At 36.6% G+C, this 15547-nt stretch overlaps 1 protein-coding gene across 5 annotated transcripts in view; it reads right to left on the reverse strand.

Annotated features, from left to right (window-relative positions):
* NTN4 (netrin 4) overlaps positions 1 to 15547 on the reverse strand; it is a 231211-nt gene that overhangs the window by 14224 nt on the left and 201440 nt on the right. For 3 of the 5 annotated variants that reach the window (XM_074271306.1, XM_074271307.1, XM_074271304.1), the window contains 2 exons: positions 2546 to 2759; positions 906 to 1018 (listed from right to left, as the gene is read on the reverse strand). In XM_074271306.1, coding sequence (XP_074127407.1) covers positions 906 to 1018; positions 2546 to 2759 — 327 coding nt within the window. Of the gene's footprint in view, positions 1 to 905; positions 1022 to 2545; positions 2760 to 15547 lie in introns of all 5 variants that reach the window. The other 2 variants (XM_074271305.1, XM_074271303.1) reach the window with 1 other exon arrangement.

The following is a 15547-nucleotide window of genomic DNA, read 5'->3' on the forward strand; positions in this document are numbered from 1 at the left end:
ATGAAATATTTCAGCTGGTGCTCTCCACCACCCAAGAAGTTGTGGGAATTAAGGCTGTCCTGTTGGTATAGGCCCCAAGTCCCTGGTACGGTGACTCCATGATATAGGGGGCAGATCCGCCCAGCTGTTTGAACACAGATCTCCCAGTGTCTGCAACGCCTGCGCGCTCGGGACTCGGAGCATTGCTCCTCGCTGGAAGGGGTGCCCATGGGAGCTCTTCTCTCCCAGAGGAAGACGGCTGTTTAGCAGGAAACCGAACAATAACTGCTCTGAGCTGGAGCTCACCCAGATGAATTCCAGATAGTCCTCGGGGACATCACAGACAGCACAGCTGTTAATGTGGATAGCGGGGTCTGGAGTCGCTCTGGTGCCAGCACTTTGTTACATGCCTAATTGGTCTGATGCCAGCTCCCGAGTAACACGCATAATTGGCTAACTGAATGGCACATACGCTTACAAGTCTGATCCTCAGAGATCTTCCTGAGCAGACTGCAGCGGAGTCAGAGAATTGTGAATGGCAAGAATGCTTCAAGCGCTCATTAAATGAGCGGTAAATAATTTCAGTTAAATTACAGAAATCAAATTAGCATTCAGGGGAAAAGTTTGGGTAGTAATCACTGATATTTTTCCTTTTCTGAACTTTGATATCATTTTACATTTTTTTCTTCCACTATTCTTCCTTTTGTGTATTAAAACCCTTGCTACATAAGCCTTTTTTGTCCAAACTCATGTCCCCCAAGAGCTGCACATTTGTAAGTTCTGTCTCATCACGTCAGAACTAAACAGTGCCATCCATTATGCTGTTTCCTCATCCCCTACAAGCAAAGTTTTACTCTTGGGTATTAAAGATTACTCTTGCTTAGGACTGAACCAGGAAAGAAGAGAGCCGATTGTCTTTCTCTTACCTGAATGCCGAAGAGCTGAGAATCCTTGCTCATCTTCCCATTCCCAGGCTGGTTCACTCTGGTTAAACACGGGATGGAAGTCTGGAAGTTCATGGTACCAGTCAATGTCTGCGCTGCTATAATAAAGTCAAACTATGAATAAGAATATGTCACATTGGTCAAAGAACACCAACAGGCAGTTTTTGAACAAGCAGCACAAATGATGGACTGAAAAAGTGTTTAGAATCAGGAGTCAGAGAAATGTAAATTTAAAATGAACCCTCATATACTCCCCATATTGGCAAAGATGGAAAAATTCAAAGCTGTGGGGAGCTGTGGAGCTTATCAAGCCTTTGTGAATAGATCCAAATACTTTGGAAATCTGTATCTGACCCCACGGTGACTTAAGATACTGTTCCTATCCCTTGATCCAGGTGGCTAAGCTAAAGAAGTTATTACACCAGGTGAGTGAGATGACTGCCTTGGTCTCTAAAACTGCCCCACCAGGGCTCTGTTTTCCTCCACGTGCTTTCTACTACTCTTTTTTTTTGGGGGGGGGGGCAATTTTTAACTGCTACAACCAGAGTGGGAAGGAGGCCATGAACTGAAGTGGGGAAAGGGTCTGAGAATGGGCCTGTTTGTTTTTGTTCCCTGTAGTTTCGGTGCTGGGGGTAACTCCCAAGGGACCAGGAGTTGTCAGCCAGCCAACCCTGTCCTGAAGTCTGGAGAAGCCAGGAGATGTGGAGCTTGAGCCCTAGGGGACCCAGGACTCAGAACTGGGCCTGGGCTCTCTGGGAACTGAGCTAATCCTCTGCCCTTTCCCAGAAGCGGAGGTGTTGCAAAGGGATGGGGTCTTCCAGGTGTTGGGGGGTGAGTAAGTTTGTATATTTGTGATTGTGTCTTCTGAAGTAGATACTTCCATGTTAAAGCTAATCTCAGTATTAGTGGCTAAATGGAACTAGGGAGCAGACAATTGAGGGAACATTGTAAGTGGAGACTGAAGTCATTTGCAGAGCTGAGACATCCCAAATTCCCCTTTTAGGTTCTAGGAAGGAAGAAGGGAATCAGTAAACAATAATTCATCCGGGCTTGAGTCAGGCATTCAGGGCCAGGGTGAGTTGTGTGAAAATTAAATGAATCCACGGCAATATTAAGAGCTCACCCTGTATGGAGTTTATTTGCTCACTTGATCCTTGTGACAACTCTGTAGGTTCTGAGCTGTTAAAGTTATGGTGGGGCGGGAATGGGGATGGAGAAAGAAGGATTATAGCCAGGTGTCTGGATCCTACCTACAGCCTTCTCGGCAGGGCACCACGGTTCTGAATGTGAAACACTTCTGAAAGCATCCTCTCAGGCCTTGGGAGAAAGCACCCCATGTTTCCAGAGACCCAAAGCTGACACCATGATTTCTACCTGTTAGAAACTTCACCGAGAGCCTCTTCTCTTAGAGTCAGGAGTTGTTGATAAGAGAAATCATTCATCTTACAACAAAATGGGGAGAATGTGATTCCCAGAGTCTTGGACTTCCTGAAGAGCTGCAAGAATTGTTTTATAGGAAACCTAGCTATAAGCTATAAGTGACCACTGAGCAGCTTCTAAATTATTAGTAGCTTTCTAGATACCCAAAAGAAATAAGAGGAGACAGGACGCCGTCTGCTCACCTGCTGATGCAGTCCCCTGTGAGGGGGTCACAACTTCCGGCACAGTCGCACGGTCGGCAGCCGTACTCTCCAAAGCCCCAGTATCCTACCATGCACTTGTCGCAATGCGGGCCTGCCACTCCAGGTTTGCAAGGGCAGTCCCCATTGCTGGGGTCACAGAAGGGTGCTGAGCCGAAGGGAAGGATAGCTGACCCGGTGGGGTGACAGGAGCACACTGCAAGAGAACCAACACACAAAATACCTTCAACTTTAAATGAGCTGCTTATGGATGTAAAATGACATTCCCATCGTCAAGCAGCACACCCAAGTCTCATGTTGGCTAAGATGTGCCCCGGGAGTGCAAACTGACCTCTGTGCAGCTACAAAACCAGCACCAAGAAACTCGCCTCAAATCTCAAAACCAACAAAACGGAATGGGTCCCCGCATTATCTAATTCTTTGAATAATCTTCATATTTACAGAAATGAAGATCTGAATATAGCAGTGTCTTAGCAGAAATAGCTTTGTCACTTTTTAGGGTAACTGCCAAGCTGAGTATCTAATCTCATGTCTTTGGTGTATTGTATGACAAGAACACCCCAGCCATTGGATGATTAGGTGACCATTTACCTTGGCCTGATTTTGGGAAGAGAAACCAGGGTGATCTTTGGGTTTGGGCCATCTTAGAAGTTAAAGGAATCAGTGGATTGTCAGTTCTGTGAATTTCATGGGGCTTCTAGCTCATAAACAAGTGTCATTAAGGACACACCTCACTGGTAACCCAGAACGTTCTTCACCAAAATATTTTGGATCTCTGGATGAACTTTAAAGCTCACATGCCTATTTAGAGGTCTTAGACTCAAAGTACCCTACTGAGGCTCCCTAAATTGAGATACAAAATTTTCCCTAAGAACTGCTTTGTCTCATTATTGTCATTTTAGTGGATGAAATATCTAGGTTTTTTTTTTTTTAAAAGGATCCTATGAATCTCCCTAGTTTCTTTCTTGTTTATTTTATGGTTAGATTGGTCTGAATCTGAGAGGGGAAGGTGGAGGGCTCCCTAGTTTATCCTGAGAATTTCCAGGTTCAGGCCAGAAGCTTCTCCCCCCAGTCTTATGTCAACAGCATTTTGCTTTTTAAATACTAGGTTTTATCTAATAGTCTGGACCTTTGCACTGCACCAAAGCCATAGCATAAAGTAATCCCAGGCCTGCGCCCTTGCTGGCAGGTGTGTTCCTTGGACATGCTCCCAGATTGAGCAGACTTGTTCTCCCTCCATACATGCCAAGCGCCATCTCTGTCTTAGACTCGTCCATGTCAGGGATGGATAAGGTTCTTGTGTTCTTCCATATATGGAAGTTCCATCTAAGGAGAAGACGCATGAAGAGGTGAAAGGGAGAGGGCCTCGGAGCCATGGCTACATTGCTTCATGCTCTCACCTTCCAGAGGGAGGAAAAAGAGATGGTTGCCATGGTGTACTCTGTTGACATTAACCTGACAGAATTAATGGAATGCAAGAATAGACAGTCCAAGGAAAGGGTCATACTGGGCCATTTAAACTGTGATTTCTAATTCTTCCATTTGCTCAGATTCACCTCCCTCCTTCAGAATGTGCTCAGAGGTAACTGAAATGGAATCCAGTGACAATGCCAGCAATACTTGTAGGCACTAAGGCAAGAAATCAGCTGCCAAAGTGATCTTCCTAATGTGCAGTTTTGAACATGTCACCCCACCTTCGCCTCCCCCACCTTTCCCCAATAATGGAACTATAGTAGCTCCTCCCTATTACCTCCAGGATCAAACATAAAATTCTGTTTGCTTTTGTTTCCATTTTAAAGTAAATTTTCATTGATGTATTTTTTACACCAGTTTCCCTCAGTGTTCTTCCCTTTTCCAAAGAGTTATATGTTCCATATAACATATATAATTTACAAAAGAAAGATAATTATTTATAAAAAAAGAAAAAATCAGTATGACTAATCAATACACTAAAAAAAGTCGGAAACTCTGACAGTGTGCACTTGTGAGCTTCACTTCTCTGTAAAAAGGAGGGGATTAGAATGCCTTTTATTTCTTCTGTCAAGACGATTTGGTTTTTAAAGCCCTTCCCTTCCTGATCCCTTCCAGTCTCTTTTCACTTTACACCACATACTATACAATTCAGTAACTCTGCCCTCCTTCCTGCCTTTGCACAAGATACTCCATCTTCCTAACTCAGTCTATTTTCATTGTCAGTCTCCTATGCCTGAAATGCTCTATTTCCATTCTCCCCAAATTGACTTTTAAAGTCTTTTTTTGCTATTATTATTTTTATTAAAGTTTTTTTTTATTTTCAAAATATATGTAAGGATAATTTTTAAAATTAATTTTATAATTATAAATTTATAATTATTTTTTTGACAGTACATATGCATAGGTAATTTTTTACAACATTATCCCTTGTACTCCCTTCTGTTCTGAATTTTCCCCTCCTTCCCTCCACCCCCTCCCCTAGATGGCAGGCATTCTCATACATATTAAATATGTTATAGTATATCCTAGGTACAATATATGTGTGTAGAACCGAATTTTGTTGTTGTTGTTATTGCAAAGGAAGAATTGTATTCGGAAGGTAAAAATAACCTGGGGAGAAAAACAAAAAATGCTCACAGTTTACACTCATTTCCCAGTGTTCCTTTTCTGGGTGTAGCTGATTCTGTCCATCATTGATCAATTAGAATTGGATTAGCTCTTCTCTGTGTTGAAGATTTCCACTTCCATCAGAATACATGCTCATACAATATTGTTGTTGAAGTGTATAGTGATCTTCTGGTTCTGCTCATTTCTCTCAGCATCAGTTGATTTAAGTCTCTCCAAGCCTCTCTGTATTCCCCCTGCTGGTCATTTCTTACAGAACAATAATATTCCATAACCTTCATATACCATGATTTACCCAACCATTCTCTAATTGATGGGCATCCGTTAATTTTCCAGTTTCTAGCCACTACAAAAAGAGCTGCCACAAACATTTTGGCACATACAGGTCCCTTTCCTTCTTTAGTATTTTAAGGATAATTTTTTTCAACATTGACTCCTGAAAAACCTCATGTTCCAATTTTCCCCCCTTCCACCTATCCCCTCCCCAGATGGCAAGTAATCCAATATATTTTTCCCCAATATATGTTAAACATGATAAAAATATATGTTAAATCCAATATAGGCATACATATTTATACAATTATTTAAATCTTTTTTTAAAGCCTCACTTGTATGCATGAAGCCTTTTTTAGTCCCACTTAATGCTAGTGAATTCCCTTTGAAATTCCCTCCAATTTACCCATTATATATCTTGAACACCCCCCCACACACACACACATATATACTTGGAATACAGCAAGCAATGTAGGCAAATATATAGTTGTTTACATGTTTTCTCCTAAATCATGATATGAAATCCTCGAGGGCTCATCTTTCAGTGTATTGTATTCTCCAAAGCCTGAACAGGACAGTGACTGTCACATAAGAAACACTTAATTAATGCTTATTGATTTATACAGATAATGATACTGACAATTTTGAAGGTTTGTGACAGATTTTTTTTTTTGGTCTACAGAAATCTGAAACTAAGTGTGTACCATAGAAATGATAATTTAATTATTATTTTTTTTGGTCATGATTAATCAAAGTAGCTTGATCTTATGATTTATTCAAATTGAATACATAATTGTTGACTGATAGTCCATACAGCATCTAAATGAATCACTGATTCTAAATGAATATATTCTTTTTGAAAGGTAATGAATTCCATTTAACCTGAACAATTGTAAAAGGTAGTAGAATACTTCAGGCTGTTACATGTTTCTCAAAGACAAGAAGGTATTTTAAATCTATAACATTTCAGCCAGGAAAAAAAAAGGTTTAATCTTTAATCTGACTATTAGTACTCTTTTAAAGTAAATTAGATATATTAAGATGTTCCCTATTAAATGGGGAGCTCCTTTAGGGTAGAGATTTTTCCTTCTTTTTGTATCGCTAACACATAGAAGGTGCTTAATAAATGCTCACTCATTCACTGGTTGTAGAACTTTGCATTTTGAGTAGTTGGAACATCTCAATGGAAAGATCTTGAAGAAATGCAGATATCTTTTGTTTTTACATCATTTTCATTTTCCAAACATATATTCTGTTTATAGACATTTGATATTTTTAGAATTTGGTTCCTTACAGGATTTTCTAGAATTGGGTTTTATTATATAATCTTTGATAATGTTATGCTGGCACTATCAGTTTCCCCTAACTTTTTCACAATGAAATGAAAGAAGACTGGACTCTAAAACAGGAATTTATCAGCAAATGATTCGATTAGCATAGAAGATGACATTAAATGAAATATTCTGGTTCAAATAATGAAATCATCATAATTTTGAAGTCATCAAAAAAAAATAGGATTCAGGTGATTTGACTACCATAAAAGCTCTGAAATGTGGGACTATTGTCGAGGAAGGGCCATAGATACAAGGCTTAACTTGAAGGTAGAAATCTCAAGCTCTCTAAGTAACTGAGTGCAGCATCTTTTTCTATCTTGAGGACTGATTGAATGCTGGGAGCATTTGTAATATTTGACCTCATGGACTGTGTCTTTTTTTAAAGGTCTATATTCATTTTAGGAATAACCACTTAATTCAGAAGGGAATGTGATTCCATCATCTATGCCAGCAGACCTCTCAGTCCTCCAAATCAATATGACTTTTTGCATAATTACAAGATAAAAATATCAGCCAGAAACTATGTGAAGCTAGCTGGAGGCAAAAGGCTCCAATGTCTTTCAGGGCATACTTTCCCAGCACAGCACACAGAGGCTTGCCTTGCATACCTAAACTCTAAAGTCTGCAAAGCAGTTCACATCTGACACACATACAACTAAATATCTTATTTTCTTCGGGCTCAGTGTTGGGATAGTAGCTGACTCTCAATGACACTTTTCCGATCTTTATTTCCCACTGTCTATTAACCTTGAGCTGTGTACGGCACTTCGTTTTCCACAGCTAACTGCCAAAAATACTAAAAGGACAAATACAACTTGTGAACCTTATTAGAAAAAGTCCAATTCAAATAACATAAATCTCTGACGGCAGTTTTGACTTTCTCGTTGTTTGACATTAAAAACCAATAGAGAAGCCAGAATTAGCTTTTAAACGTCGTAGCTCTTGTTCATTTTATTTTATTTTATTTTTTCGTTTACACAGCTGTGGTGAGATGTCCTTAAAAAACAGCATGGTGTCTCAAGTGGCATCCTGACATACTGAAAAGAAAGCTGTGTGGCCATGTCTACAATGGCAAATTGCTCATAAAAGGAATGTGCACATTTTTTCCAAAACATTTTCCCTGGGTTGTCCAAACTGCAACCACATTTTTAAAAAGAAAATGTTTCTGAAAATGTTTATACCATCTTAACTGCCCAAGTATATTTTCTAAGTTTTTTTTAAACTACATAGTTTTCTCATTTAAAAAAAATTAAATAAAACATAGTTCAAATTTACTTACATAATAGCTAAATTCACATGAGACTCTTTTCAAAGGAATTTTTATATTACTAAAGAATTTATAAATTTCTTTAATTTAGTGAATTAAAAACTGAACTTAGGTCAAGTTCAGTGGCTCTGCCCATTCTTGTTTACTTCAGAATCACTTCTATTCCCTACAGAAGCTCATTTAAAACTAGTATGTTCAGAGTCCAAGTGTGATAATTCTGATTGTAAAAGGAGCAATTAAAAAAAATCTTTCCAATGTTTCTCTTTTATGTTCCAGTTTCATCCTGAAACATACCTAACACTTAGGATGAAATGGTTTTTTCTGTTTCTTGCCAAATTCTCCTTATGGTTTGTTTTTTTCCCTCCTTGCTTTCTCACTATCTTATGAGCTGAAATTATTCATAATTTTTCACAATATTCTTCTCTAAGATTTTGCAAATAAAATGGTATTCTAAATAGATGTTGTACTTTGCTATCATATTTTTTTGACCAGCAAGAAGATAATGTGTTTTTTGGCCAAAGTGGTTTCTAGGTTTGTTTATTTAAAAAAAAAAAAAAAAAACCTCTTTGTTTTTAATTTATTTTGATTAAACTTCCTTAGGAAATGATAGTCTGTTTTGACATTTTAAAAAATTGATTTAATATTTTTGGCATCAGTAGCAATAGGTCAAGTTGTGATTACCTCAATTAAAGACCATGTTTTCTTTTCTTTTTTAGTCTTTCTTCTAGGATTACAAGATCATGGCTTTAGAGCGGGAAGGAACTTTGTCGATTGTCTCATTTGGCATCTTCATCTTACAAATAAGGAAGTTGAATCCTAGAGAGATTAAATGACTAGCTAGATCAAGGTCACACTAGTAGGAAGTGACATAACTGGGTAATTCAAATACTCTTTCCCTGCATCATGATGTTTCCTAACTGGGATTCATTTTGATTCTTGTTCTAAATACTTGATATTCTGAGTATAGTCATAAAGCCATCTCACATTGGTAAGGTAGTGGTCACTAATTTCATTTTTTGTGATTTTATTTGTCGTTTACCATGTCTCGTGTTTCCTGACTTTTTTCCTTGAAGAAAGTGTATATGCCTTTAGCCTCTCTCAGTTCTTAGTCCTGAACCATTTTTTTCCAAATTTTTTTACATTTTCTATGTACAACTTTTCTTTGAAGACAGTAAATAGCAAAACATGTTGAGTTTTTCACAGGATTTCTCTACCTTCTCAGTCTCTGCACCAGAGTCCCTAATCAACATTTGGCTTCATGATAGTTTTTTTACATTATGAGCACAAAAATATTAGATAACTAGCTCATGATATGTTTATTGTTGCCTTTGGACACATAATAAAGCCAACTCTATTGCCTCTCCAAAGTGGCTTTATTTTTAGTGAAAATGCCAACATTGATCCCTTTTAGTTTCTCCACTACTCCTAGGCCCACTTATTACTGGACATAGGATTTAACATTTAGAATACCAGTATCCAAGCTAATATTTGTAGAATGATTAAGAAACATATGATTTTTAGCACTCTTTGCCCCTCTTCTACCATAAGGAAGCCATAGAGGGCTAAAAGTGTATTTGTATTTTTCTTTGTTTTGTGAGTTACGACAAGTGGCCAGTCTACTATTTAAAAGACTTTCTATATTAAGCTAGGCTAGTCCTCAAAAAGTAGACATCCTGTGGCTTAAGTCCATGCTCAATGTCTCAGTGATAGAAACTACTCAAATGAGACTAGTCCCAGAGCCTTTGAGGACCTAGGGTCACCTCCATGGCAAGATGAGACATCAGAGTAAGATTCTGTGATGATTCAAAGTTATAAGGAAGAGGCCAAAAAATGGTACCATCCACTCTCCCAATGACCCTCTAAAACCCACAATGGAAAAGTTAATAGACAATGTCATTTCAATAGGGTTCTAAAGCCCCTTGTTGTAAAGAGAGAATCTTCATGAGAACTCAGGAGTCTGTATGCCTTGAGTGTAATCTATGATGTCCCAGAGAGAACTTGATGGCCTTGGGATCTTATCCCTGAAAATTGCCTGGACCTCCACCACTTCCTCCATGCTTCCTTAACATCTGATTGTTCTTTTAGTAAAAGTTGGTAGTGAAAAGAAACCAAAACAAAAAACCCAACCCCCAAACAGAGAAACACTCCTGATTTAGCTTTTCTAAATATGGAACTAAAAGTTCAAGGACTTCAGCTGGGAAAGAAAACTGCTTTTCAAGTTCTTTCACCACTGTCCAATAGCTTCTCTTTTAGCAGAGCCACCTCCCAGACTCCCAACATTGTTTTCTTCTGAAAAGGCCAAGGCCTACAATGTTGGAGAATTTCTAATAGCAAATGCATTTTGAAAGATACTCAGCTGTCTGCCCAGGTCACTGGAGGGGAATGGAAGATGAAGGAAAGAGTTTGGGAAATGTAACAAAAAGAGGATAACATGAAATGTTATTATAATAGTAGGTGTGAAACTAAATATTTAGAAAAGAAAATAAAGTTCACTACCTTTTTTGGTTCTGTTGTCTCCTTTCTTTTTACTATCAACTATTTTCCAAAGTGAAAGAACTACTAAACAAAATAAGAAAAAAAATTGAAAAATAAATCTCATTCCATCAAATACAGACATTTAAAAATCTTTAACGAAAACCATTTTGTGAGTGCTTTGATAATATTATTTGTATATTCTTTTTAAAGATGATGGATTTTAATAATACTAGAAATGAGTGATATGGAATTATTAAAGTATACTAAATAAAATTTCACAGGTCAATGTAAGTTCAATATGAGCTAGGTTTTAATGCTTTTACTTGTTGAAAGATATAGTAACATCCTTAAAGAGTCAAAATGGTAGAGTTCAAGGTCACAACTGCCAGTCCTCCCTCAAAATCATTCCTACAAAATGGCCACAGAAAACTCCAAAAAGAATCCTGAGCAGGAAAGCTAAGAAAAAGTCACAGTAAATAATTTTTCCATCCAACGGCAGCTTAGGAGAATAGAAAGAGAGGTCTATGGATACTGAAGTAGGGAGCTGGATACAGTGTGTAGGGTAGGGGAAAACAGCACTGGCTGTTGAGTTGTGGGGGAACAGTACTCAGGAAGGATAAAGAGACCAAACACCTGGTAAAAATAAAAGTTCTCCAAGGGCCCCTGTACTATAATTGGGCACAGGAACAGGTGTGATTTGGCAGTTCTGTTGTTGATTACCCAGCTGAGGGTATCAATCCCAGGACAGAGTAAAAACCAGGAGGGTAGGGACCAGATCTTTTTATAGATCCCATTGAAAGCATCAAAAACTTAGAGGCCCCCTTTCTGAGCTATGAAAGCAGGACAGAAAAGACAGAGGCTTACACGAATTCTACCTCCCCCATTATAAAAAAGCAAAGGGCTTATAGAAAGCAAAGAAGTTAGGATTACAACCACAAATAACGTATCCAGCAAAACTGAATATAAACCTATAGTAGTAATTAATGAAATTGAGAATTTTCAAACATTCCTAATGAAAAGCTCAAAACTAAATAGAAAATTTGACCTTCAAATACAAGACTCTCAAGAAGACAGAAAAGCAAATATTACTGAGAAATCATAAGAGATTTACTATTGAACTGTTTAACATTACGATGCAGGAGGATGAAACTTACATGTAACCCTTAAGAACACTGTCATCATTAGGGCAGTTAGAAAGAAAGGGATTACAGTTACAAAAACAATAAACATCATATGATTGTATCAATAGTTACAGAAAAACTTTTCACAAAAAAATATCGATTCCCATTAAAAACACTGGAAAGCATAGAAATAAATGGAGTTTTTCATATAATGATAAGAAGTATCTATCAAAAAACCAAGAGCAAAAGTGAAGTAGGACCAAAAGAAAATTATACATAGCATCAAGATTATGTGATGATCAACTGTGATGGACATGGCTCTTTTCAACAATGAGGTGATTCAGGCCAATTCTAATAAAGACTTGTGATGGAGAGAGCCATCTGTACCCACAGAGAACTATGGGGATGGAATATGGATCACAATATTGTATTTTCACTTTTTTGTTGTTGCTGTTTGCTTTTTTCTTTTTTTTTTTCTTTTTTGTTTTTTCCTTTTTGATCTGATTTTTTTTTTTGTGCCGCATGATAAATGTGGAAACACATTTAGAAGAATTGCACATGTTTAACCTATATTGGATTACTTGATGTCTAGGGGAAGGGGGATGTGGGGAGAGAGGGAGAAAAATATGGAACCCAAGGTTTTGCAAAGATAAATGTTAACTATCTTTGCATGTATTTTGAAAAATAAAAAGCTATTGTAAAATTTTTTTAAAGAACCCTTCTTCCCCCCTGCCAAACCTAGAGCAAACATTATCTGTAATGGTGATAAACTAAAAGAAGCTTTCCTAATAAGATTAGAAGTGAAGCAAAGATGTTCATTTTAACCCTTACTACTAGAAATGCTACCTATAGTAATGACAAGAAAAAAGAAAGTGAAAGAATATAGATAACAAGGAAACAAAATTATTACTTTTTGCAGTTGATATGATGATATACTTAGAGAACACTAGTGAATCAACTAAAAATTAACTGAAATAATTAACAACTTTAGCAAAGTTATAGTATATAAAATAAACCAATACAAATCATCATCATTTCTGTATTACAAACAAAAACCATCAAGAAGAGATATAAAGGAAAATTTCATTTAAAATAACTGCAGACAGTATAAAATGTTAGGAAGTCCACCTACCAAAAATTGATATTTTGGTAATTTTTTAAACAATTTGGCACTGGATAAGAAATAGAGTAGTTGATAAAAGGAATAGCTTAAATAAACAACATGCAGGAATAAATGAGTACAATAACCCAGCATTTGATTAAAAACAAAGATCCCAACTATTGGGTCAAAAAGTCATTCTGACAAAAACTGGTAGGAAAAGAGGAAAGTAGTCTGGCAGCAACTAGGCAAAAATAAATTTCAAAATGTGTACATTATGTAGACATAAAGGGTGATATCATAAACAGATTAAGGAAGCATAGAAAACATTCCTCATTAAATTTAGATATGGGAAGAGTTCATGATCGGATAAGAAGCAAGAAGGATCATGGGGTGATAAAATGAAAAATGTTGATTACATGAAACTGAAAGGATTTTATATAAATAAAACCAATGCAGATAAAATTATAAGGAAAGCAGGAAGCTGGGAAAAATTTTAAAGTGAGTTTCTCTGATAAAGGACTTATTTCTCAAATATATTAAGGAAATGACACAAATGTATACAAATATGAGCCATTCTCACTTTGATAAATGGTAAAAAGATATGAAGAGCCAGTTTTAAGAGGGAATCAAAGCTACCAGTATTGATATTTAAAAAAATACTTAGATTATTAATACTTAAAGAGATGCAAATTAAAATAATTCTCAGGTATCGTCTTAGACCCACCAGATTGGTTAAGAAGACAGAAAAGAAAGTTGACAAATACTGGAGAGGATGTGGAAAAATTGGGATATTAATGCACTGCTGGTAGATCTGTGAACTATTCTGAAAAATTTGGATCTATGCTCAAAAGACTAAAAAACTGTGCCAAACTTTTGACATAGCAATACTACTACGAGGTTTATTACCATTAAGAGATCAAAGAAAAAAAGGAAAAGGAGTTATTTTTTGTGGTGGCAAAAAACTGGATGCTTATTAATTGTAGAATCACTAAACAAATTATGGTACACAATTGTGATGGAATACTATTGTGATAAAAGAAATGATGAGGGGCTGATTTTAGAAAAAAAACCTGGAAAGACTTATATTAACTGATGCAAAATGAAGGATACAGAATCAGAAGAACAATGTACATAGTAGCAACAATATTTTAAAGATAATAATTTGCATCAATCCTAATCAATACAATGATCCACAACAATTCTAAAGGTGTCATGATGGAAAATGCTATCCACCTCTGATAGAGATCTGAGAACTCTGAATGCAGATTCAAGCATACCTTTTTCTTGATTTTTTTTGGGTGGGGAACAGCAATATGACCAATGTAGAAATATGTTCAGTATGATTCCTATGCATATAATAAATATCACATTTCTTTCAGTGAGCGAGAGATAGATGAAAGGAGAAAATCTGGAACAGAAACAAAAATCTTAAAAAGAGTTATATACTACACTTCCCAGAGTGACTTCCCAGAGATGTTAACTTATTCATTTGCAGGATATGGGTTCTTTTACCTGGGTCTTAATACAAAAGATTTGAACAGATATCTAAATGTTTATATTTCTGCTAGTCAGGTAAACAAACAAATTCACCCCCTTTATTCTTAAATGAAAATACTTATTTAGACATTCGTGCTTCTCTTGCTTATTTATTTGAAACTGAGCCAATATAGTTCTTTCCTGAATTCATTTAATAGGCTCTTAGGCAGTGCAAATACAGCTTTATGTTCACAGTTTACTACTGTAAATGTCCATTTAAAAACCAATACAATGGTTCCATCTTTGAGTCTTTTGGATGCATGCTCTAGACTGACTCCTGATATTAGAAAGTTTCTTGACGAAATCTGTCCCTTCATTTCACTTTTATGAGTTTGGTAATGTGGCCCATCACAGCTCATGCATCAGGAAATAGTACGCCAGTTTGGATTTTATTTTTTCAGGTCTAGGTCTATAAAATGTTTATGTAACATTTCTGGGTCTTTGAGATCTTTCGCTGGATTCTGCTGTTCATCCTTCCAACGAGGTAATTTAATAGATGACTTAGTGGAATGGAAAAAGCATTTTGCCTAGAGTACGGAGACTCTTTGAGTTCAGTCATTCAGTAGTCTCCGAGTCCATCTAATTGTGTCACTTAAAATTTTTCATAAGAATAGCTTGGCAGAATTTATCAAATACTTTCTTTTAACCTAGTCTTATCTAAATTATCCCTAAATCTAAAAGTTTAGTAACCTGGTAAAAAAAAACAAACCAAACAACCCCAAACCCCAAAGTAATGTTAGGCACATATGACCTGTTCTTGAGGAAGTCATGCTGACTCTGGTATCATGACTTCTATTCCAAAATGTTCATTTGCTTTCCCTTTCATGCTATTTTTAATTGCTGAGACTCAAAGTCAAGTTTTCCTGCTCTCTAGTCTTTCAAAAGGTCACAGTGACTCAGGAATCCCACATAACATGTTTTATGACATATACATTCTGTAAACTAAATTTATATAGCAACAGTCTTGAACTAGCCAAAAGAATCCAGCACTCTTTTTTCCTACTGTAAGATTGTTTCTCACAACAGCTTTACAAAGTCTGATTTTATTTAATAGTCTTAGGAATAAAGATCACCTTTAGAACTTTGAATGAGTTCCTATCTATAACATATTTCCTTAGCATTAAATCTTCACTTAGAATTCTGCTTAAATTTTCTTTATTTTCATCAAATTATACTTTATTTAAATAACCCTTTGTCTACACTAAGTAAATTGGTCTTTCCTATTCCTCCATGCTTATATTTTCTGATATGTGCAGATTTTGCTGAGACTCAGAGTCA

Source organism: Sminthopsis crassicaudata, chromosome 5, assembly GCF_048593235.1.
Source record: "Sminthopsis crassicaudata isolate SCR6 chromosome 5, ASM4859323v1, whole genome shotgun sequence".
NCBI classification, from domain to species: Eukaryota; Metazoa; Chordata; class Mammalia; order Dasyuromorphia; family Dasyuridae; genus Sminthopsis; species Sminthopsis crassicaudata.